This window comes from Chiloscyllium plagiosum, unplaced genomic scaffold, assembly GCF_037043375.1.
Source record: "Chiloscyllium plagiosum isolate Xiang-an unplaced genomic scaffold, Cpla_swu_hap1 HiC_scaffold_26, whole genome shotgun sequence".
NCBI classification, from domain to species: Eukaryota; Metazoa; Chordata; class Chondrichthyes; order Orectolobiformes; family Hemiscylliidae; genus Chiloscyllium; species Chiloscyllium plagiosum.
In genome coordinates this window covers 30,600,891-30,627,151 of record NW_028270164.1, presented here as the reverse complement: position 1 = coordinate 30,627,151, position 26,261 = coordinate 30,600,891, and the positions used below count along the sequence as shown (strand labels likewise).

The 26,261-nt window shown below is 41.7% G+C and overlaps 1 protein-coding gene across 3 annotated transcripts in view; it reads left to right on the top strand.

The window, feature by feature from the left end:
• Positions 1-12,838: 12,838 nt before the first annotated feature.
• The window catches only part of LOC122563200 (bromodomain and PHD finger-containing protein 3-like), an 86,481-nt gene continuing 73,058 nt past the window's right edge, over positions 12,839-26,261 (top strand). The window contains exons 1-2 of one of the 3 annotated variants that reach the window (XR_006315528.2): positions 12,839-13,114; positions 20,057-21,452. Coding sequence is in view for 2 of the 3 variants with exons in the window: in XM_043716750.2 (XP_043572685.1) it covers positions 20,068-21,452 (1,385 nt within the window). In the remaining variant the exon portion in view is untranslated. Of the gene's footprint in view, positions 13,115-14,078; positions 14,190-20,056; positions 21,453-26,261 lie in introns of those variants that run through there. The other 2 variants (XM_043716750.2, XM_087973599.1) reach the window with 2 other exon arrangements.

The following is a 26,261-nucleotide window of genomic DNA, read 5'->3' as shown; positions in this document are numbered from 1 at the left end:
CAGGCACACAAGATAATGCGGGTGATAGACCCAGGAAACACCACAATACAGTTAGTTACCCAAAAAAAAAAACTCCTTTCTGGTACACAGTCCAAATCTATACAGTCTTCAAGATATGGAATCCATTTCCAGGAAGAGTCCACTCCAGTATACAATGTGCAATGTCAGAATTAGAGCCCACTCCAAACTGCAGAGTCCGTTGTTAAAAACAGTCCACAACCAAGGGCAGAGTCCACTCCTGGAAGCAGCAAATGCACAGCACACAGGTGTTCAGTCTCAATGGAGTCCTGGTCCAGCCTTGGAGAGCCAGGCTCACTCACAGGAACACAGTACAGGTGCAGGTGCAGTTAACTCACAGGGGTTTGGTCCACTCCTGAAGGCAAGGTCTTCCAAACTCCAGGATACAGCAACTGCTCACCTCCCAGCACACACACAGGTGTTCAATCTTCAGAGGCCCAGTCCCAGGGCTCGGCCTCCCCACAGGAACAGCTCCTCTGGTAAAATGTAGGTCTTCCACAGGGCTCAGTCAAAACATCAATAAAAAAGTGAAGACACATACAAAAGACAACAGTCCAAGGCCTAAGCCCTACCATAAAATTAACATTGTCCTTTTCTCAGAAAGAAAAAAAGGAGAGAAAAGAGTAACACAGGCTGTAACCAGCCAGTGAAACAACAGTCCCCTAATGAGAATTGAGTTACACCTGAAACACATTATGTGCATCAGGAGTTTAACAATCACCAGTCCTCACTGAAAGGAACACCAGTTAACAAACTGGCTAAACAATTCAGCCAGTTCAGAAATCGCATTTTTCCCCCTCCCAAAAAAAGGAAGCAGAAACTAACAGTGACATACTGCCTGTAGCACTAGCCAACACAGAGTCCATCCCCTAAACTAAGAAGTATTCTGAATCTCCTGTTTGTTTGTTTTTTCAATCCCCTGAACTGAGAAGACCTCTCAATCTCCTGTTTATTTTTTTTATTTTATTAAACAAATTACAAAAACAGTTTACAACAAACAAACAGTTACATTTACAGCTGCATACAAGAGACAGCAATTTTACAAGGGAGAGGAGCAAAGCCTGGCCCCAAACCCTACCATTCAAACAGTTTACAGGGACATGAGGACAAACCTCAAATCCCAGTTTCACATAAAGATATAAAGAGACAACAGCAATGATAGTTGTACATTAGACAGTACTGTTACATACAAAAGTGCAGACCATACAGACCCAGCAAGCCCCCGCCCTCCCACTTTCCGACCACTGTAAGGCAGCCCGTCCCTACCCACCTTCCGGTTAATCTCCTGTTTGTTTAATTTTTTTTTCTTTTTTTTAAGATAGACAAACACCCGAGTGGCCAGTGACAAGCACTGCCCTTACACTCCTTTTTTTTTCCTGTTTTAATCTCCTTTTTTTCGAGACTCCTGATAATTTTTTTTTCCTGTTTTTTTTCTTTTTTCTTTTTTTTTACATTAACCCCCACACTACCACCTAAGTGCGGTGGTGCTTATTTTTTCCGCAGCACGCATAGTGTGTGTGTGCAGGTGTGAGACACAGTGAAGGACACAAAGTGCATGAATCATTATTCAAACTCATCTTGTTCTTTTTTTGTTACATCAAAGGGCAATTCTCCAGTTTATTTTTTTTTCTGTTTATTTATTTATGTTTTTTTCGAGAGAAAGGGGGAAGACTCCCGCGTAGAGAGCCCTCCATTGGGGATATCCCCCTTTTATTTCTTTTTTCTTCTTTCCCCAGCACCCATGGTGTGTGCATACGTGTGAGACACAGTGAAAGACACAAAGTGCACGAATCTTTATTCAAATTCCACCACCAGGAAGATAGGAAAACACCCGGGTGGCCAGTGACAAACACTGCCCTTCACATCAAAGGGCAGTGCTGTGTGATCAAAACAGTGAAGGGGAGGGTAGGGACTAAATCAAAATAGAGTTGGAGGGAGAAATGATGCACTCCACTCCCTGCGGCGCCCACCTCTCCCTGAACAACTCCAGGGTGTTGGTGGACACTGCGTGCTCCTTCTCCAAGGACACCCGGGCTCTAACGTAACCGCGGAAGAGGGGCAATCTCCTGGTTTTTTTCCCCACACTACCACCTAACCGCGGTAGTGCTTATATATTTTTTTTCCCAGCACCCATGTTGTGTGTGTACAGGTGTGAGACACAGTGAGAGACACAAGGTGCACGAATCTTTATTCAAATTCCACCACCAGGAAGAAAGGAAAACACTCGGATGGCCAGTGACAAACACTGCCCTTCACATCAAAGGGCAGTGCTGTGATCAAAACAGTGAAGGGGAGGGTAGGGACTGAATCAAAATAGAGTTGGAGGGAGAAATAATGCACTCCACTCCCTGCAGCGCCCACTCCTATTTATTTATTTTTCTTTTTTTTCCCCCCACACTACCACCTAACTGCGGTAGTGCTTATATATTTTTTTTCCCAGCACCCATGTTGTGTGTGTGCAGGTGTGAGACACAGTGAGAGACACAAGGTGCACGAATCTTTATTCAAATTCCACCACAGGAAGAAAGGAAAACACATCAAAGGGCAGTGCTGTGTGATCAAAACAGTGAAGGGGAGGGTAGGGACTAAATCAAAATAGAGTTGGAGGGAGAAATGATGCACTCCACTCCCTGCGGCGCCCACCTCTCCCTGAACAACTCCAGGGTGTTGGTCGACACCGCGTGCTCCTTCTCCAAGGACACCCGGGCTCTAACGTAACCGCGGAAGAGGGGCAATCTACTGTTTGTTTGTTTTTCTCCATTTTATCCATCACTCCATTTTATTTTATTTTTTTTTTCCTTTTTTTTTAAAATAATTTAACCCCCACACTACCACCTAAGTATGGTAGTGCTTATTTTTTTCCCCAGCACCCATGGTGTGTGTGTGCAGGTGTGAGACACAGTGAAAGACACAAAGTGCACAAATCTTTATTCAAATTCCACCACCAGGAAGATAGCAAAACACCCGGGTGGCCAGTGACAAACACTGCCCTTCAAATCAGAGGGCAGTGCTGTGTGATCAAAAACAGTGAAGGGGAGGGTAGGGACTAAATCAAAATAGAGTTGGAGGGAGAAATGATGCACTCCACTCCCTGCGGCGCCCACCTCTCCCTGAACAACTCCAGGGTGTTGGTCGACCCCGCGTGCTCCTTCTCCAAGGACACCCGGGCTCTAACGTAACCGCGGAAGAGGGGCAATCTCCTGTTTGTTTTTGTTTTCTTTCTTTTTTTTTAACCCCCACACAACCACCTAAGTGCGGTAGTGCTTATTTTATCCCCAGCACCCATGGTGTGTGTGTGCATGTGTGAGACACAGTGAAAGACACAAAGTGCACAAATCTTTATTCAAATTCCACCACCAGGAAGATAGCAAAACACCCGGGTGGCCAGTGACAAACACTGCCCTTCACATCAAGGGGCAGTGCTGTGTGTTCAAAACAGTGAAGGGGAGGGTAGGGACTAAATCAAAATAGAGTTGGAGGGAGAAATGATGCACTCCACTCCCTGCGCCCCCCCCCCCCTCCCTGAACAACTCCAGGGTGTTGGTGGACACCGCGTGCTCCTTCTCCAAGGACACCCGGGCTCTAAAGTAACCGCGGAAGAGGGGCAATTTCCTGTTTGTTTTTTTTCATTTTCTTTTTTCTTTTTTTTTCCTCTTTTTAATAATTTAACCCCCACACTACCACCTAAGTGCGGTAGTGCTTATTTTATCCCCAGCACCCATGGTGTGTGTGTGTGCAGGTGTGAGGCACAGTGAAAGACACAAAGTGCACGAATCTTTATTCAAATTCCACCACCAGGAAGATAGCAAAACACCCGGGTGGCCAGTGACAAACACTGCCCTTCACATCAGAGGGCAGTGCTGTGTGATCAAAAACAGTGAAGGGGAGGGTAGGGACTAAATCAAAATAGAGTTGGAGGGAGAAATGATGCACTCCACTCCCTGCGGCGCCCACCTCTCCCTGAACAACTCCAGGGTGTTGGTGGACACCGCGTGCTCCTTCTCCAAGGACACCCGGGCTCTAACGTAACCACGGAAGAGGGGCAATCTCCTGTTTGTTTTTTTTTCATTTTCTTTTTTCTTTTTCTTTTTTCTTTTTTTTTCCTCTTTTTAAAAATTTAACCCCCACACTACCACCTAAGTGCAGTAGTGCTTATTTTATCCCCAGTACCCATGGTGTGTGTGTGCAGGTGTGAGACACAGTGAAAGACACAAAGTGCACCAATCTTTATTCAATTTCCACCACCAGGAAGATAGGAAAACACCCGGGTGGCCAGTGACAAACACTGCCCTTCACATCAGAGGGCAGTGCTGTGTGATCAAAAACAGTGAAGGGGAGGGTAGGGACTAAATCAAAATAGAGTTGGAGGGAGAAATGATGCACTCCACTCCCTGCGGCGCCCACCTCTCCCTGAACAACTCCAGGGTGTTGGTCGACCCCGCGTGCTCCTTCTCCAAGGACACCCGGGCTCTAACGTAACCGCGGAAGAGGGTCAATCTCCTGTTTGTTTTTGTTTTCTTTCTTTTTTTTTAACCCCCACACAACCACCTAAGTGCGGTAGTGCTTATTTTATCCCCAGCACCCATGGTGTGTGTGCGCAGGTGTGAGACACAGTGAAAGACACAAAGTGCACGAATCTTTATTCAATTTCCACCACCAGGAAGATAGGAAAACACCCGGGTGGCCAGTGACAAACACTGCCCTTCACATCAAGGGGCAGTGCTGTGTGTTCAAAACAGTGAAGGGGAGGGTAGGGACTAAATCAAAATAGAGTTGGAGGCAGAAATGATGCACTCCACTCCCTGCGCCCCACCCCCCCTCTCCCTGAACAACTCCAGGGTGTTGGTGGACACCGCGTGCTCCTTCTCCAAGGACACCCGGGCTCTAAAGTAACCGCGGAAGAGGGGCAATCTCCTGTTTGTTTTTTTTTCATTTTCTTTTTTTTTTCCCTCTTTTTAATAATTTAACCCCCACACTACCACCTAAGTGCGGTAGTGCTTATTTTATCCCCAGCACCCATGGTGTGTGTGTGTGCAGGTGTGAGGCACAGTGAAAGACACAAAGTGCACGAATCTTTATTCAAATTCCACCACCAGGAAGATAGCAAAACACCCGGGTGGCCTGTGACAAACACTGCCCTTCACATCAGAGGGCAGTGCTGTGTGATCAAAAACAGTGAAGGGAAGGGTAGGGACTAAATCAAAATAGAGTTGGAGGGAGAAATGATGCACTCCACTCCCTGCGGCGCCCACCTCTCCCTGAACAACTCCAGGGTGTTGGTCGACCCCGCGTGCTCCTTCTCCAAGGACACCCGGGCTCTAACGTAACCGCGGAAGAGGGGCAATCTCCTGTTTGTTTTTTTTTCATTTTCTTTTTTCTTTTTCTTTTTTCTTTTTTTTTCCTCTTTTTAAAAATTTAACCCCCACACTACCACCTAAGTGCAGTAGTGCTTATTTTATCCCCAGTACCCATGGTGTGTGTGTGCAGGTGTGAGACACAGTGAAAGACACAAAGTGCACCAATCTTTATTCAATTTCCACCACCAGGAAGATAGGAAAACACCCGGGTGGCCAGTGACAAGCACTGCCCTTCACATCAAAGGGCAGTGCTGTGTGTTCAAAACAGTGAAGGGGAGGGTAGGGACTAAATCAAAATAGAGTTGGAGGGAGAAATGATGCACTCCACTCCCTGCGGCGCCCACCTCTCCCTGAACAACTCCAGGGTGTTGGTCGACCCCGCGTGCTCCTTCTCCAAGGACACCCGGGCTCTAACGTAACCGCGGAAGAGGGGCAATCTCCTGTTTGTTTTTTTTTCATTTTCTTTTTTCTTTTTCTTTTTTCTTTTTTTTTCCTCTTTTTAAAAATTTAACCCCCACACTACCACCTAAGTGCAGTAGTGCTTATTTTATCCCCAGTACCCATGGTGTGTGTGTGCAGGTGTGAGACACAGTGAAAGACACAAAGTGCACCAATCTTTATTCAATTTCCACCACCAGGAAGATAGGAAAACACCCGGGTGGCCAATGACAAGCACTGCCCTTCACATCAAAGGGCAGTGCTGTGTGTTCAAAACAGTGAAGGGGAGGGTAGGGACTAAATCAAAATAGAATTGGAGGGAGAAATGATGCACTCCACTCCCTGCGGCGCCCACCTCTCCCTGAACAACTCCAGGGTGTTGGTGGACACCGCGTGCTCCTTCTCCAAGGACACCCGGGCTCTAACGTAACCACGGAAGAGGGGCAATCTCCTGTTTGTTTTTTTTTTCTTTTTTTAAATTTTTTTTTATTTTAACCCCCACACTACCACCTAACTGCGGTAGTGCTTATTTTTTCCTCAGCACCCATGGTGTGTGTGTGCAGGAGTGAGACACAGTGATAGACACAAAGTGCACCAATCTTTATTCAAATTCCACCACCAGGAAGATAGGAAAACACCCGGGTGGCCAGTGACAAACACTGCCCTTCACATCAAAGGGCAGTGCTGTGTGATCAAAACAGTGAAGGGGGGGGGGGGGGGGGGGGGGTAGGGACTAAATCAAAACAGAGTTGGAGGGAGAAATGATGCACTCCACTCCCTGCGGCGCCCATCTCTCCCTGAACAACTCCAGGGTGTTGGTGGACACCGCGTGCTCCTTCTCCAAGGACACCCGGGCTCTAACGTAACCACGGAAGAGGGGCAATCTCCTGTTTGTTTTTTTTTCTTTTTTTAAAATTTTTTTTTATTTTAACCCCCACACTACCACCTAACTGCGGTAGTGCTTATTTTTTCCTCAGCACCCATGGTGTGTGTGTGCAGGAGTGAGACACAGTGAAAGACACAAAGTGCACCAATCTTTATTCAAATTCCACCACCAGGAAGATAGGAAAACACCCGGGTGGCCAGTGACAAACACTGCCCTTCACATCAAAGGGCAGTGCTGTGTGATCAAAACAGTGAAGGGGGGGGGGGTAGGGACTAAATCAAAATAGAGTTGGAGGGAGAAATGATGCACTCCACTCCCTGCGCCTCCCCCCCCCCCTCCCTGAACAACTCCAGGGTGTTGGTGGACACCGCGTGCTCCTTCTCCAAGGACACCCGGGCTCTAAAGTAACCGCGGAAGAGGGGCAATCTCCTGTTTGTTTTTTTTTCATTTTCTTTTTTCTTTTTTTTTCCTCTTTTTAATAATTTAACCCCCACACTACCACCTAAGTGCGGTAGTGCTTATTTTATCCCCAGCACCCATGGTGTGTGTGTGTGCAGGTGTGAGGCACAGTGAAAGACACAAAGTGCACGAATCTTTATTCAAATTCCACCACCAGGAAGATAGCAAAACACCCGGGTGGCCAGTGACAAACACTGCCCTTCACATCAGAGGGCAGTGCTGTGTGATCAAAAACAGTGAAGGGGAGGGTAGGGACTAAATCAAAATAGAGTTGGAGGGAGAAATGATGCACTCCACTCCCTGCGGCGCCCACCTCTCCCTGAACAACTCCAGGGTGTTGGTGGACACCGCGTGCTCCTTCTCCAAGGACACCCGGGCTCTAACGTAACCACGGAAGAGGGGCAATCTCCTGTTTGTTTTTTTTCCTTTTTTTTCAAATTAGGCAAACACCCGGGTGGCTAGTGACAAACACTGCCCTTTACATCAAAGGGCAGTGCTGTGTGAATCCCTATTTATTTATTTATTTTTTCTTTTGTTTTGTTTTTTTTTCTTTTTTTTCTTCTTTTTTTCTTTTTTTTCCCTTTTCCCTTTAACCCCCACACTACCACCTAACTGCGGTAGTGCTTATTTTTTTTCCCCAGCACCCATGGTGTGTGCTTGCAGGTGTGAGACACAGTGGAAGACACAAAGTGCACGAATCTTTATTCAATTTCCACCACCAGGAAGATAGGAAAACACCCGGGTGGCCAGTGACAAACACTGCCCTTCACATCAAAGGGCAGTGCTGTGTGATCAAAACAGTGAAGGGGAGGGTAGGGACTAAATCAAAATAGAGTTGGAGGGATAAATGATGCACTCCACTCCCTGCGGCGCCCACCTCTCCCTGAACAACTCCAGGGTGTTGGTCGACACCGCGTGCTCCTTCTCCAAGGACACCCGGGCTCTAACGTAACCACGGAAGAGGGGCAATCTCCTGTTTGTATCTGTCAGTCAGAGCTTCCTGATTGGGCTGTTAACCTGGTCCAGTCAGGGAACTTATTTTCCCTGGGATTCACCTGACTGACCTCGTTATAACCACTAGAGCAGAGATAAGGAATAAATGGGTAATTTTTAGGTTGGCAGAATGTGAGCAATGGGATGCAGCAAAGATCAATGCTTGGGTCCCAGCTATTCACAATGTACATCAATAATTTGGATATGGGGGCCAATTGTAATACTCCTTGTTATCTGCAGATTTGCTACTTGCAAGGTCAGCCTGAAATACAATTTTCCTTCCCGAAGACTCAGCTGGTCTGATTGCACAGTCCTTCACGGGTATTATAGATCGAATTATAGTAGCAGTATCCATGTTTTCTATTATTTATAGTCTGTGCCCCTATACCAGTGGATAATAAAGATTTTGGAATTTTCCAAGTTTGCGGATGATATAAAACTTGGGGTGAATGTGAGTTGTGAAGCAGATGCAAGGAGCCTTGAAGGGAATTTAGACAAGCTGAGTGGACAAGAGTATGGCAGATGGAATACAGGCCATTCTGCTATAACGCGCGTTTCGTTCACACAAATTTGCTATAATGCGATTGAGGAATTGGGGACACTGTTTCTAAAGCCAAAACTTGTATACGTGTGTTGGCTGAAATGCGATTATATCAGCAACACTTTAAGCACTGTTTCTAAAGTGCAATTTTTCTATAACACAAGAATGCTACTATCGCGTTGTAGAATAACTACCTGTATAATGTGGATATGTGTGAAGTTATCCACCTTGGTAGGTGAATAAAGTTGCAAAGTATTTCTTAAATGGTGAGAATGGAAAGTATTAATATCCGTAAGGGATCTAGGTGTCTTTGAATGTAAGTCAGTGAAAGCTAGCATACAGATGCAGCAAGTGATTTGATGGAAATTAATACATAAATGTTTATCACCAGATGATTTGAGTACAGGAGCAAAGAGGTTTTGCTTCAATCATCTGGAACACTGATGAGACCACATCTAGAGTATTGTGTGCAGTTCTGGTTTCCTTGTTCAAAGATGGATAGACTTGCCATAGAAGGAATGTAGCAGAAGTTCACCAGACTAATTCCAAGGATGTTAGGATTATCCAGTGTGGAAAGATTGTGTTCACTGTCCTATATTCTGTGGAGTTTAAAAGAATATGAGGCATTTTCTTGGAAAGTTATGACTTTTTAAGGGGAAAGACAGTTGATGAGAAAGGATGTTTCCCTTGGCTGTGGGTGCGAGAACCAGGCACACAGTCTCAGAATAAAAAGCAAGCTACATAGGACTGAGATGAGGAGAAACTTGTTCACTCAGAGGGTGGTAAATCTTTGGAATCTTAACCTATTCCAGAGGGCTGTGAGAGTTTTGTCATTAAGCAATTCTTTAGATTTAGATTAGATTACATTTTAGATTACATTCTAAAACACTTTATGGGAAAAGTGTGGGAATATGGCATTGAGGTAATCAGCTATGATCTATAAATGTGCAGCAGGCTGAAGGGGCTATGTGGCCTACTCTTGCTGCTATGTTCCTGTCACCTGAGATGATTGGAATGTACCAATCACAACTAGTTTCCTTTGTGTTGGTATAATTGCAGCCAGTGCCAGGTCTTTCCTTTAACAGTCATCAATTTTATTCGGTATCTTAGTGTATTAGTCAAATGTTGCCTGATAGCAGCACAGTCAGTGTTACCATGCTTTGGAATTCAGCTCTTTTGTCAATGTTTGGATCAAGGGAAGGATTGAGGTCTGGAACTGAGTTATCCTGACAAAACCCAACTGAGCGCATCAGTGAGCAGATTATGGGTGAGAAAGTGTTGCTTAAAATATTACTAACTACATGTTCCATTAGTTTGCATATGACTGGAGAAAGTTGATAGGGAATAATAAAGTGGTTTTGTGACTAGGGCATACCTTGGCACACTTGGACGCTTCTTTACTTTGGTGTGTAGATGCCACTGCTGCAGCTATACAGAACGGCTTGCTGGACATGTAACTAATTATGGAGAACAAGTCCTTTGCACGATAGCCAGAATGTTGTTGGGAGCAACAGATTAGCAATATCCAGTTATCTTGGTTGTTTTCTTGATTTCAAATTGACTAAAGTGAATTTGAATTGTAATGCTGGGTCTTGGGGGGGGGGGGGGAGCAAGATGGACTATCCATTTTGCACTTCAATTGTTGAGGATATTCATCTTGTTACATGCTTATTCATGATATGATGTGGCAGAACTCCAGAGCTTTGATCTGATGTGTTGATTGTGGGCTTGCTTAACTATATGTAAGTATGGAACTTACACAGTTTAGCATGCATTTAGTACTGTGTTGTGGTTTAACCAGAATTAGACTTCATTTATAGTTGCCAGAGTTAGTGCTTTCCAGACGAACTGGAAAATGTTAGATAGAAAGTGCACAGAAGAATGTAATAACAGATTAATGTGAAATAATGCAGCATTGTAATTAAGCCTTGGAAAATTCTGGCTACTGACAGACATGGGGATGAATTTTACTGGGTGTTTTGGTGGGCACATGGATGGCATTTAAAACATGCTTAGTGATAGTTTTAATGACTTCCTGACCATCCAGACCAAGTTACCATAAAATGGCAGGCTGGTGTACTCCAAAGTTGCTATTTATGTATTTTTAATTAACCTATTTTTCTTATCAATCTGTTCAGAGATGTTGTTACACACCTCTGCAGCAGGTGGGCTTGAAGCTAGACCACCTGGTCCAGGATAGAGACACTACCACTGTGCCATAAGATGGTCCCTCATTGGCCATTTTTTAAAAAATCTATTTTTCTAATCAATCTGTTCAGAGATGTTATTGTAAACCTCGAACAAATGGCACTTGAACCTATGCCTCCTGGTCCAGGGTAGAGATACTACCACTGCACCACAAGCAAGCCCCTTACTTGCCATTTCAAAAAAAAAGGAATTAAGTGTGTTAACAAGCCAGCTGACCTAGCCTATGCCATAATATAGTTGACATGGGCAGGTGGGCAATGAGGAAGGGACAGGTCCTTTAAAAACTGGCCTATGTGCATCTGGGTGTTATCATCATTTTATCCCCCTGCTACCAAAGATTCCCTCCCCCCTTCTATTTATCTGCACTTCCTCCTACCCCCACTTCCATTCCTAAAGTAGTATTATACCTGGAAAACCCCTCCTTCCTGAAGGGCTTATGCCCGAAACATCGATTCTCCTGTTCCCTGGATGCTGCCTGACCTGCTGCGCTTTTCCAGCAACACATTTTCAGCTCAAACCCCTCCTTCCACCTACCAGCCGGTAGCATTCTTCCTATCAACCTACCAGGCTGTACCTACCATCTGTATTGACCTAACACTTTCTCACGACTCTGTGCCCCCCTCCTTTTCTCTTTATCTGCAGCTCCACAATCCCCTATCTCCATTCCTGAAGGGTTATATTCAAAACGTGGACTTCTCCACCTTCTGATGCTGCCTGGCTTGCTGCACTCTTCTGGCCTCCTGCTTGTCGAGTGTGGATTCCAGTATGTGCAGTTTTTTTTTCCTCTCTACCAAAACTTGATCCCACCACTAAACTCTCCAATACCTACTTTGGCAAAATACTCAAGTCATACTTGAGTCCTGATCCACTTATCAAACTTCAGATTTTTTTAACACGATTAACAAGCTTGTCGACTTATTGGCCAATAGAAATCACGTGATGGAACATTTGGCCATACTCTCATTGGCCAATTGTAATCATCTAGCTGATTCTCCCGCGTTTTTTTATAATTAGTTGAGACTTCTTGCACTTGTATGGTACGATTCTATTTTCAATTGGATTTCAGGAGCGTCTTGTGCAGTAGCTGCCAGGCTGATCAAACTTATTGCACTCCGCATTTCCCCCCTCATTCTTTAGCCACAGTTTATTTATATTAAAAAGGATATTTCTAGCCAGCTAGGCAAAAGAACCACACCCCCTCCTCCCCAAGTCACTTGTTTGAACTCTAATAACTTCATTTATTCAGTTAACATTCCAAGTGAACTAATTTATTGATGGAAAATTTTATTTTAATAGCAATTTTAATTCAAAATTGAAATGACAAAAACAGGGCCGAGACGGTAAGAATAAGTATAAACACGTTGAAGGTAAAAGATAAAATATATGATCCATAGTTAGTACTTTAATGCAACCGTTTTCTTGCACTTTTATGATGACCTCAGTGGATGTCATAAATGTGGCAATCCCCAACCTTGGGTTTCAAAAAGTAACTTAATTTTCAGGCCTCGGTAACCGTTCCTGGGGATGTTTAAACGAAGCCTTTTACTCTAACAGGGATTAGGAACAGCGGGAGACATAGAAAACGCTCGGTCTTTCATTTAGGGGAAAAAAAAGGGGGGGGTTTTGTGGTGGGAGGGAGCACTCGCCCGCCCGTTATTCGAAGCCTGGCAGCAAAGACGCAGCCGGATTTGAAGGGGAGCGTCCGCCCGTTGATCTGGAGGAGCGGGGAGGTTGTGATTTGTGTGAAGGAGTTGGGCAGCCCCCAGGACAACCGCCACTCTCCTCTCCTCTCGTCTCCCTCCTGAAGCTGCTTACTGCCCCTGCACGGGGTTTCCGCGAATGCTCGGGTCATGCGCAGGGGCGTGTCCGGCCTCTGATTGAAAAGAGCTTTTTTTCTCTCTTTCTCCCCCCCCCCCCTACTTTCCCTCCCCTCCCCCACACCCGCCCCCTCCCCCAACAACAGCGGCAAAAGGTTCGCATTTCTACCGCTATCTTACGTACTGTTCCTCGCACTCAAATCTCCATTAAAAGTCCGCCCTCCTCGCCCTGAGACATCCGCGGGCGCACTATGAAGCGCTCCGTACCAAGAGGACGACATATTAAGCGTTGAGTAGCGGGCACGGAACGGCAGATACCAGGCGCTTCGGTGCCATTAGTAATTATTTGTGTCCTGGAGAGTGATCTCCCACCTCCCTGTCCGACTTTGCATTCAAGGTAAATGGCGTTTGTTTTTACACGTTTGTGGGCGTTGGGTTGTTGTTTGCGGATTGGGAAGTGAAGCTTTTGGGTCGTGCTGCCGCCATTAGGTGGCGAGTGAAACGCACTGGGGTCAGCCGTTAGAGGTCTGTAATTAATATGCTTTGGGGGTCGCTTGTTGTGGAAATAGTCGCCATCTTGTTCTACAGTAAATTCTCTCCGTCCAACCGAATGGGGGCGGGGCCAGGGACTAGGTCCCGCCTTTGCCGATTGGTCAGCAGATGGCAAATCGTTTCCTGATTGGCACCGTGTGAAGGTGAACTCCAGCGCCCATTGGCTGGAGCGTCTATCAATCCTGCACGCGTCTGTTAGTGGGTCGATTCGGTCGTTGCTTGGTGTTGGCTTGGGGGAGGGAGGGGATTGAATGGGTAGATGGTGGTCGAGTGATGAGATTCTAGAAAATTCTTCGTGTTAATTGGGAGGTGGGGACAGGAGGGGTCGACGTCGGGAGTGGAGGGGTGTTTGCTGAAACCTGGTTTCAGGTGGGTGGTGTTGGGGACTGGGGTATGCATGGGGAGGGGTGGGGAAGGTAAAGGAGTGTGTGGCTTAACGGCGGACAGAATGGGCACCCGTTGCTGCCGATAGGAGGGAGATTCAAATGGGCCCGGGAAAATAGTTTGCTGCAGTGACGTCAGCTACCTTTTGAACCCCCTTCTCTTTGCCCCCTGCCCACCCCCTCCACGCGCACCAGTCCCGACGTCATCGAACAGCTGAGCTGGCACGAGTGTCCAGTTGAGTTGGTGTCAGAGCCCGACACAGTGCAGTGGGAAAACAGACAAAGGCCTGAGCTGGGGACCTCCGGCCACGTCAACAATGTGCAACACCTAGTAATATGACAGCAAGGTCCAACTTATGGAATAAAGTGCACCATTAGTATCCGCTATACATGCACAGGACGCGTTCAGCGGTAACCCGATTTAAATCGAGCGTCCGTTTTCGCGCAATGTTTTCGACCCGTGAAGGACTTGAGCGCTCGGCATTGGCCGACTTTTGTCTGTGGGCCTCTTTCTTTTTGTTGAATGTTTGTAGTGAGGTAAATAAAGCAAGAGTCAATTAAGAACGTACGCAGCTCGTATCTAAATAAAAGCATGCTGCTGACTTAGTGAGAATTAACCACGTTTATGGGTCACTGGACCTAAGTAAATTTTATTGAAGTAGCTAACTTCGTCAAATCTATTCTAGATTCATATTAGTATACTGGGGACTTGTGTTGTAACAACATATATTGTAGAAAACATTTCAAAATAATATAAACAATTCCAAACTCTCTCAATTGGAACTCCCTTTTCTGGCTTTTGCTCGCGATGAAAACATTTATGCGAGTACCAATTTACAGAATTACATTTCAAAGAATCTGTTTTCATTTGGTTGAGATGATCGCCTTAGCTATTGAATGCAAACAAGACTTTTTAATAATTTGTAAACTACTTAATTGTTCAAACAACTTGTACGTATGGCTTTTAAACATTTTTGTAGTTAGAGGTTCTAAAAACAATATTCTGTACATAAATCACTGGGAAATGTTCCTTTATTTATCTGCACTTCTGTAGTGTTTCTGCTTGTGAGCCAGATGACCTGGGGTTAAGTCCCTCCTACTCCAGAGGTTATAACAAAATCTCTGAACAAGTTGATTAGAAAATATCTACAAATAAACTTTAACTTGGCAAATGGGACTGGAGTATTTTAGGATATGTGCTCGGCATAGATAAGTTGGACCAAAGGGTCTGTTTCTGTGACTTGATAACTTGGAAAGGCCACTTGCAACTGTTTATGCAGTGTATATGTTCAATATACAGTTCAATATGTTTTCTACATCTGTGAATTGCCTCTGGTTATTCATATTAAGAGATGTGTGAAATTAGAGATTTCTATATTTGCAGATCAATTAATTTATAGTGTTAAAGAATAACTATTTTAACATGCCAGTGCAGGTACAGTGTAATTGGTGCAACCACAAAAACATTCCCCTCTTTGATTTCCTGCTCAATGTAGTGTTTAGTTCCGACACTCAGATCTTAATGTATGATGAAATTTCTATTTGCCTTTCAGTCTGATCATTTTCTGTACGTGTTTTGCTTTGTTTTGGTTTTGGTTATGATCTGTCTGTAAAACAATATTTAATTGATGGTAGCAGATTGTGATATGTAAGCTATAAGAGAAATTCATTTAGTATTGAAATTACTTTTTAAACTATCAGTGCAATTTTAATTACTGGATTAAGCATGAACAGTATGATTTCAACACAGTCAAATTAACTATTTAAAGTATTTAAGTCAATTAATGCATCTTCAAATTTTTGAATGGATTACAAACAGTTATAAAGGGTAAACTATTGTATAGTACATCCTTAGTTATTTATCATTCTGAAATATTAAGACCTTTTCAGTATCATTATTATTGTTAAAATAAACTGGAAAAAAATCAAAGGCATCATTATTGCCCAGTTCTGAATACTGAAGTTAAAACTTAACATGAGCTGGGCTATGGATTATACATATCGTGGCAGTATTCTACTTGTTGGAGAGTTTTGTGCTTTGCAGTAAATGGAAATACCTTTGTTACAGATGAATGTTAGGCATTATTTTAAGTTTAACAACTGGTGATTATTAAATGTAAAACAGATACATGAAAGCTAGGTCTGTATCATTTATTAGGCAGGTCTAGGTCTGAAAATCGGAGAAGTCCTGGCAAAGAAGGCCAGACAGCAACAGAGGAGCAGGAAAATCAACACTTCAGGTCAGGACCCTTCAGGACTGGCTCAAAATGTCGACTTTCCTGCACCTCTGATGCTGTCTGACCTGCTGTGCTTTTCCAATTACACATTTCACTGACAGTAAAGACTGCAGATGCTGGAAGTTACAATCTCCAAAGGAAAAGTCCTGTTGAGTTTTTTGGGATGGTGGTGAGAAGTTTTCATGCCTAGGAATGTAGTGGTCTTTCTGTCTGTTGAGGAAACAGGCCATCTGCAGGCAAATTCAAACTTCTTTTTGCAGATAAGGTGGGGGGGATTTTCATTTTTTATGTAGTTTCCCATATCAAAGAACATTTTAAAGCTTAATTACATCTTTTTTTCCCACAGCTTGGTTCTTTTGTGGTTTGTTTTCAGCACAGCCTACCCATTCTGTCCTACTGTCAGCCCTCGTTAACACTTAGCTTCTTTTCTGTCCTGGTTTACTGTCAATAATCCCATTCTCTGTCTGTCACTCTCTGGGCTCCCATCTCCATCTATCTGCTCATTTCTCTTTGTGTCTCTTCCTTTTAACCCTCCCCTCTTCACCATTAGGATCACTTCTTTTCTAGGTGCTGTCAGTTCTGATGACTAGTCAGTGGTCTCAAATGTTAACTCTTCTGTCTCCCACAGCTGCTGAGTTTATCCAGTTTCTGTTTGTTAAAGGTTTAAAGCTACTTGGTAAACTGAAATAATTTTAAAGAATCAATTATAATTTTTGGATTTATATTCTTGCGTACTAATGGACGACTTGTGTCACATTGCCAAGGAAATGGCCTTTAAGATTTAGGAAGTTTTTTTTAGTTTTTGTTAATCTCTATTGTTTACATAGTTTTTATAAGGCAGACAGCCCAAGAATGACTTTGAGATAGTGGAAACTTTTGCCTAGCAGCCAAATCAAAGAACAGAAAACCTTGACTATCAGGGAAGTTCTGTAAAGTTGGGAGTAACGACAATGCTTTAGGTGAAGAAATCCAAATTTAAAGTATTGTAGAAAGACCAGGTGAAAGTGAGGACTGCAGAGGCTGGAGATTAGAGTCGAGAGTGTGGTGCTGGAAAAGCACAGCAGGTCAAGCACCACCTGAGGAGCAGGAAAATTGTCGTTTTGGGCTTTTGCTCTAAACGTTGATTTTCCTGCTCATTGGATTCTGCCTGACCTGCTGTGCTTTTCCAGTACCACACTCTCGATTATAGAAGGACCAGACAATTTATCTAGCTGGATGATAGTGGAAGAACCCTGAAAAAGCTAACTGGTTAAAGGAGGAATAAATGGGAGCTGAGACGTGTTGGTCTGTTTCTTAGAGATTTAAATGGGCATGTTCAAGAAGCTGATATTAAAAGGTAATGATAGTTTAAAAAAAATACAAACCAAAAGCATACTGTTGAAATTTTGGATTTAAAATAAAGTTCCTATGAGATTATAGTGTTGGTAATGCGATTGTATTTTTCCTTTTGCCTGTACAGATTTTGGTTTAAAACTTGAAAACATGTGGTGTTCTCAGTTAATAATTGACAGCTTGAATATTTTTAATGTTCACTGGTCTCTACTGAGACCTTAACACCTCAATTGCACTGGCTTGCTTGTCTTGTGAATCTCATGACATTCACTTGCAACCTGTGGCTTTTGTATTTCTCTTTGCATTTCTACTTTGTTTCATTTCAACCTGTGCATTGTACTATGTAATGTTCTTGCCTGAAGAAGGCAGACAATGACTATGATCATCCTTGTGTCTGGGTTGGAGTTGTTTTGTTATGTCAGTATGTTGTGAATAAATTTTTGTTTTGAGTAATAATGAGAACTTGTGTGTTTGTAAAATGCCCACAATGACACACATGTGAAACCCTTGATTTTAGTCTTCGCTCCAGTATGTTTGTTTAAAATAACTATTCTGTCAGCTGTGTGTTCTGGGAGCTCCCTGATGTTTAGTGAGTTTATCAAAATGAGCAACCAAGTTATATAGATGAGCAAGTCTGAGGTTCAGTCTTGACTTGTGTGCAGTGTTTTGATAACGTTGCCCATTACAGTTGGCCTCAATCTCCTGAGTTAATCAGGTAATAATTGGTCAGAATTCTATTTCTGGTTTGTGATATAGCAAAAACTTGAGTGATAAATGAAGATCAGATCTGGTGCAATTGTTGAATTTTGTTGGTTGAAGTCCGTTGATTCTGAGCCTTGCGCACAAGTAAAAGTTTTTCAGGCAAGGCACAAAAGGGGTGTGAGTATCATTGCAACAACCAATCCCTACAAAAAACAAAGTTGGCAAGAAGTTCAGTTTTAAAGATATTTGATTTTGGAGCGTAATAAAGAATGTAGGTTAAAGTTGTACGCAGAAATATAACAAACGATTTTAAAAAAAAAACCTTTGCTGTCATTTGGAACTGCCAATCTTAATAACTTTAATAGCAGTTAGAATTGTGGCTCAACAGTTGTATAGTAACCAGAAATAATTTATCAAAGCACATGTCTAAAAGACATAGCTCTGCTGGCTTCTGTACAGAGGATTTTTATTATTGCCTGTTCCTGGCAGGCCTAACTTGAGTGCATGCCGAACCTAACATGAATATCATTCCAAAAAACTACCTAATATTAACAAAATTAGCTTGAACCACTCTATAATTTCCTGGAAGCATAATTTCTAAATCCTTCAAGTTTGTGCTGCAAACATTTCTACACTCCCTTTATTGTGCTTATTTTTAAAAAAAATCAAAACTCTTAATTTTTTCATTCTTCCAGAGGTAACAGGAAAGAAACTTGTTGAAAGCTAAATTTTGAACCACACTCCAAAGGTCATAATTGAAGCAAATTTGAAAGCCTGATTAGTAAGGATTGCATCAAAAGGTAAAACCTGATTAATTTTGTACATTGCAAAGGAAAGGAATATTGATGGGATGGCATCTGCTTCTTAGATTATGCAAGTGCGCATGATATTTAGTTGGTGCATGTTCAAGATTCTAAGATATTTATTATCTTTATCTATATTCAGCGACTTTTTTGGAACACTTGAAGTCGTTGATTATGACTAAGCGACCTCCACAGGCCTTAACTTATCCACACCATGGTGGCCGAATGTTTTTGTTTTATATAAATGGTATAGATCCACATGTTGAAGGGGATCAGAAATGAGGTTCTAAATACATGTTCTTATTAATTTATATTTTAAGTTAGTCGTACTTTTAGATCTTGGTGTTTTGATTTAGGACTTAACAGTAGAGGACTGATTCAGAATTACACTCTCTAAAATTTTAGATCCACAGTATCTAAATAGGTCACATCAGCAAATAATACAAGTGCAAGTCGAACACATTTTTGGGACAGATAAGCAGGGCTTGGAGATTTTGGATAGCTTTGTAGCTTTGAACATCTTATTTAAGTGATAGACTTGCACATTGGATACTTAATTTACAAATAAAGCAAAATGCTGGTCATTAGGAAGGCCATTGACTATAAATTATGCTTGGACTATTGAGTGTTTCCATCTTTTTTTTAACTTGTATTACATTTCTAATACAAGCAATGTTTTGCTGTTGAGTCCAATGATTCAAGTTATTGAGGGAATTTTCTCATGCACTGTTTCAAACATCAAATTTCAAAGGGACTAAATGCATTTTTTTTAACCTTTTTCTGTGGAGGTTGTCTCGTTTGTTGGCAATAAATAGAAAACAATTAGGAGTTCCATAATTCCCATTAAACTAAAAGCTATCCCAATAGTCAAAATCATTAGTTTGTCAAGCTATGCGAGGTCTGTGCTGCTGTCCTTCTATTTTAGAAATGTAACAATCTTGTAACAAAAAGGAAATCTCTACTTTCATTGAGGACTAGTAGAGGTTCATGTGCCAAGTCTGAGAAATCTCCAGGCAAAGAAGGGGTCAGGTTGGAAAATCCACCTTGTGTTATTGCCTACCCCACTACAATCCTAATTTTAGGGGAAATGGAAGAACTACCAGACATGAGAAAGAAATAGCAAAAGCACACTTGTTCTGAGGCTTCCTCCAAATTCATAAAAATCAAACTACTTGGCTGAAATTCTCCATATAATGATGAACTCATTATAGATTAGGACTGCAGAAAGTCTGAAGTTTAGTACAGTGTTAAATGCATTTTTAAGAATGTTATTGCTAAGGAGATGCCTCCAAAATGAACTCGTTCTAACATAGTTATTACTGCTTTACAGATTGCCAGCAGATGATGCGAAAACCACAGAGGAAGATGAGAAATAGCTGCGGAGGTCGTCGTTCTCCATCTCCCTATGGTCTTAAATGCTCACCAAGCAGAGAAACATTAACATACGCTCAAGCACAACGAATGGTTGAGGTAGACATTGATGGGAGACTGCACCGAATTAGCATATTTGATACTTTAAAGATTATCACGGAAGATGACTTGACTGCCCAAGAAATTACAGAATGTAATAGTAACAAAGAAAATAGTGAGCAACCTCTCTTTCCTTCAAACTCAAAAAAAACAATTTGCAAAGACAAAAGGAAAGAGTCAGCCTCTAAACATGCGGCTGGGGCGCCTGTTGAATTACCTCAACCTTCTTTTAGAATTATTGATTATAATCCTCCTGATGCCCCACCCCTATCATCAGCATATTACAGATATATTGAGAAATCAGTGGAAGAACTGGATGGTGAAGTTGAGTACGATATGGATGAGGAGGATTATGCATGGCTAGAAATGATCAATGAAAAACGTAAGAGTGATGTGATTGGTATAGTGTCCCAAGAGACATTTGAGTGCCTCATGGATAAATTAGAAAAAGAATCTTATTTTGAAAGCCGGAATAAAGGTGATCCCCAATCTCTAATTGACGAAGATGCAGTTTGTTGTATTTGTATGGATGGTGAGTGTCAGAATAGCAATGTGATCTTATTTTGTGATATCTGCAATCTTGCTGTACATCAGGAGTGCTATGGAGTGCCATATATTCCAGAAGGACAATGGCTTTGCCGCTGCTGCCTGCAATCCCCTTCCAGGCCTGTTGATTGCGCATTGTGTCCAAATAATGGTGGTGCTTTTAAACAGACAGATGATGGCCGATGGGCCCATGTAGTTTGTGCTCTGTGGATACCAGAGGTTTGTTTTGCTAATACTGTGTTCTTGGAGCCAATAGACAGCATAGAGAATATTCCTTCTGCTCGATGGAAATTAGTATGCTATATTTGCAAACAGAAGGGTGCTGGAGCATCTATTCAGTGTCACAAAGCTAATTGTTATACGGCATTCCATGTGACTTGTGCTCAGAGGACTGGTTTGTACATGAAGATGGAACCAGTACGAGAAACCAGTGCAAATGGGACAACTTTCAGTGTCCGGAAAACTGCGTATTGTGATATCCACTCCCCACCGGGGTCAGTGAAAAATATTCTTGAATTGGGTGATAATGAGACTGAGGAAGTGGAAGAGGAGCAGGAAAAAGATGTTTGTGATGGTGACAGTCCGAAAAAAGTTTCACCTAAAAAGACCAAAGTCAAATCTAAACAGAAAGCTAAAAAAATTAAAAACTTCCTTGAAGAGCGACGTGCTGCAGTTCCAGTCGTGACTGTGCCGCAGATACCAACTCACAGGTGAGTTTTTTTTTTAAAAGAGATTGCTAAGACGTTAAAAGCTTTGGAAAAGTAAGTGATGAATTTAGCTATTTTTTTAAGATGTTTACTAACAATGTTCAGTTCTCGAGTGGCAATATATTTTTGTGTCGTGGAGGTACACACAGTTCTTCAACATTTTCTTCAGAGAGGCTTTGCAGGTGTTTTTCTCCATGAATGCTCCTATGTAACTGGTAAAGCACCATTAATATTTTTCACCCATCAGTTTATTTTCCTTCAATCTTGATTTGTACTGATTTTCCACTGTCCCTTTTATAAGTATCATTTGCTGAGAGTACATTTCATAACTCTAGTTTCAGGCTTTACGTAGTCAATTTTTTTGCATCACTTAAAGTAGTGAAGTAGTAACAATTCATTTTAAAAACATGGCATTATGCATATATGTACGAGCATAGTTATGGAAACCAAACTCCACCAGTTCCTATCACGGTAAATTCCTGATTTTGTTTGGGTCATCGTTGCAGACCTGGACGCAGTGATAGGATAAACTGAATGGTAAGAGAATCTGGACTGCAGCTTTACATGGTTACTGACTCAAATTAATGATGACTAGCCTTTGTATTCATGAACAAATGATATGTAGTCAAGAGAAAAATCTGTCTATTCAAGAAATGGCAAACTTCTTTGAATACAGCTTCTACAAATGTCTAAAATGTTTGAATAATCCTTCCAAAAAAAGCAGTTTTCCAGTTGTTGTTGACAGAATTATTTGTTATGTAATTTCATCCGAACTAATCTAGAAAATGCCAGTTTCCAAAATAAAACATGCAATGTCTGGTGTTTTGTTTCGGGTTTTAGTGTCTTGGACAATTGAGTCACACTTCTGTCTGTGAATAGTGATTCTTTTTAAGGGTCTGGTTTGAAACCTGCTTTGAAGAGCACGTCTTTTGTTGAACACTGAGCATGATTGACTGTAATATCATCCCAAAGAAATAAGCTGGTTAGAATTCACGCCCGCACATTGGGGACTATAATAAACTGCTGGTATATTCAGTACGTGTAATGCCATTCGTAAAACAGGTTGTAGGTGTTAACCATAAAGCTGACATTGGTCTGTGGCAATGAGCATATTCTGTCATGCCAATTAATATTACAGCTAACATGAAATTAAGAAACACCATGTACCCAAAGTAAACTGTATACTTGTTGCTTTAAGATGATGCTAATTGACAGAATAGTCAAACCAGCCTGCTCAGCTCTTTGAACTGTTGCTTATCTCTGGAAAGACATCTTTCTAATCACTCCTATCTCAACTAGCTTGGGGTCATATTCTTCGATAACAACCAAAGATGTTAACTGTCTCTTGACCTTCTACCTAACTTCAACATAACTTCACTCTTCAACATCTACTTCTAAGCAGTTTGCATTTTTATAAATCTATAAATGTTCCAAGGTGTTTCACAGAAGTATTATCAAGCAAACTTTGACACACAGTCTCATAGCTAGAACCAGTATCAACTGACCACCTTAAAAACATTGAAAGTCAAGATATATTCATCTAGTTGATAGAATTATTTTACCTATCCATGATATCAGTTGATTTTATTGAAGTGGGCATGCCATCTTTTATAACTAGCTCACTTGAACTATGAAGACTATGCAGGTATTTAGTAATTAGATCTTTGCCTTCCAAACTTATGCAACTTAGCAGAATGTAACTTATGGGAGTAATTTTAAGAATATGAGATGACCTGTATTGCAACATCTTTGGGGCGGCACGGTGGCACAGTGGTTAGCACTGCTGCCTCACAGCGCCAGAGACCTGGGTTCAATTCCCGCCTCAGACGACTGACTCTGTGGAGTTTGCACATTTCTCCCCGTGTCTGCGTGGGTTTCCTCCGGGTGCTCCGTTTTCCTCCCACAGTCCAAAGATGTGCAAGTCAGATGAATTGGCCATGCTAAATTGCCCGTAGTGTTAGGTAAGGGGTAAATGTAGGGGTATGGGTGGGTTGCGCTTCGGTGGGGCGGTGTGGACTTGTTGGGCCGAAGGGCCTGTTTCCACACTGTAAGTAATTAATCTAATCTAATCTTGAAATGGTGTTGGTTAAACATCATTTCCACATTGCATATTGGTTTTTTTTGCTTGTGACAAAATTTCTCTCTCTCTTGACTAGATTTCCCTTTATTTAAATAGGGATAAAATTGAAATACTTCCTTATGTATCTAAAAAATATCAAATAAACCCTTCCCTGCACCTCAATATTGGAAGGATTGTCTTTATCTATATAAGTACTTTGAAAACATTATACCTGTGCCCTGCAAGTTAAAATACAGTACTCTAATTGGCAAAATGATGAAAACTCTGTGGTCCTGCCATATCAGTCATGGTTAATGATGGATATTAACCAACTTAGTGGAGGAGCAGGCTCCATAAATATCCCCATCCTCAATGATGGAGGATCCCAGGACATCCCTGCAAAAGATAAACAAAAGTATTTGTAATAATCTCTACCCAGAAGTGCCAAGTGGGTGATGCAACCTATTTACACTAGTTGGACCATATATGGAACAAGCTGCCAGAGAAAGTGGTAGAGGTGGGTACAATGGAAATGTTTGAAAGACATTTGGAGAGGTATATGGATGGATGGGAAAGGCTTAGAGAGATTTGGGCCAAATGCAGACAAATAGGACGAGTTTCAGGTTAGGAAACCTGGTCAGTATGGACAAGTTTCAACATTGTATGACTTTGACTCTAAATGAGAGTCTCCCTACTCTGGTATGTAGCTTTGTGAGTTGGGGTTGTAATAGTAAGAGTAAATTGAATTTACACAGCATGATTGGATGTTCACAAATTTTGTGTGTTCCAAACACACTTCCTTTTGATCTTTTGCATATGTTTGTGGTCATACTTTTTTCATAACTGTTTTCTCTTCTGGTGGTGTTTCTCCAGTATTCCTCTGCTTTCTCTCAAATTATAATTCCTGTTGCGTTTCATAATTGATATTTGAGATCCATGGGAAATGCTGTTTCCCTGTCATTGTGCCTGGTTTGTACTCTAAGCAATGTTTGGTCAGCACAATCAATTTTGGTGGGCATGCCAGTCAATTTAATTCAAGTATTTTGGAATTGTAATATTTGCATTTTATTGGCATGTACATTTTAATATAAACTGAGACATGAATGTATAAAATTACTAAGTGGCAAGTTGTTATGGACCAGGCAAATTCCTGTCTCATTATTTCCAGAAGATGGTCCAGACCTGAACATTTTCCTTTTTTTATTGGTAAGTGCCAGGTATTGTCTTAATGCGATTTGATTGGTCAAACTAACAGATTTGAAGGAAGTCACACTTTTATTCATACACTGTAGTTAAAATGCAATAAAAGAAAGAGGTTAGAATAACGGAAAGCATAGCAGCATAAGAGTATTTAACCACTAAACAGTAACTGTTTCAATAAAGTATGCCATCCCATAAACACACTCTTGACAAAAGGCCAATTCAGCAAAATAGATTGTCTCTCAGGCAGTTCTCCAACCTAGGAGGAAAATTATCAGGAGAAAACTCAAGAAAGAGAAATGTACTGCACTTTCAAGACCTCAGCACCTGTTCCTGTAAAACTAAAAATCCTAGTTCTGAGGGAGTTTGACCCAACCCATTCAGACTGTTTCTATTGTTCCAACCTGGGGGGAATAAACCCCAAGGCCTCGGAAGCTGTTTGATTTCTGGCCTTTGAAGTAGAATGGTCGTCACCTCTAATCTCAACCTTGTTTTCATTTTAAAAAAAGTCAAAAGACTTCTCTTAAAGCCGTAGTATTATCAGTGTAGATGAGGTACAGTAATAATATAAATGTATTTAATCTATTCTTTTTATTTTTGGCTTGTCATTACATTTATGGTCCTCTGACAATTGAAAAACCTTATGATATTCAAAGAAAAATAGTACTTCTGTACAACATACAAAAATATCGATCAGTCCTTGCTGTTAGGAATTGTATTTGACTAAAGTAGTAAATGGGTGTGTTACTGTTATGACACAACAGTGAAGCCCTCTGTTAATTAAACCAAACACCCAGAAAAGCTCACCTTGCATCGTAATCTGTTAAAATGAGTGACAGAGCTCCCCAAATTCCACTATTTAAAGAAAATAATCAGGTTTTTTTAACTCTAAAAGTGAACATTAAACAACAACTGTTCATAACTTTAAGCCCCCCTTTCTCTTAACTGCTTTTTACCTGCCACCAACTCGATAACAACATACTGTTCCAATAAAACACTTGTTAAAATTGCATCAACTTAATTTCAAAACCAAACAGCAGCTGTCGTCTTCGTTGTTTTTCTCCTTTCAGCTGAGGATGTCCCTGGGTTGTCGTCTGTCTTTTTACTGTAAAGATGTTTCATATGAAAAAGTATCTTTTGATAGTGTGTTTCAATGTCTTGGGTGTCTCTCTCTCGATGGCAGTTGCTCTCTGATTTTCAAAATGCCAGCCTTTTTTAATATGCCCAACATCAGATTGTCTCATTGGTTTGATGTTGGCAAAACAATAAATTCAAACTCGATTGGGTTTTAGTATCCTAGGGCATATTTTGAACTGGTTAAATTTAAATTGTCAAAACGGCAACCAACTCTGGTATCCATTTCACAGCCAAATGTTACATATTTTCAGTTTTCCAGTACACACTGAGACTGCTATCTAATCATATGACAGGTGTTTGTCAACTCTCAGTTCAGAACAGCATTCACTCTCTCTTAAAGGTACAGTGCACGCCTTCCGCTTCATAATTTACCATGTATGCACCACATCTTGCCTTATGGAATGTCCACTTTATGT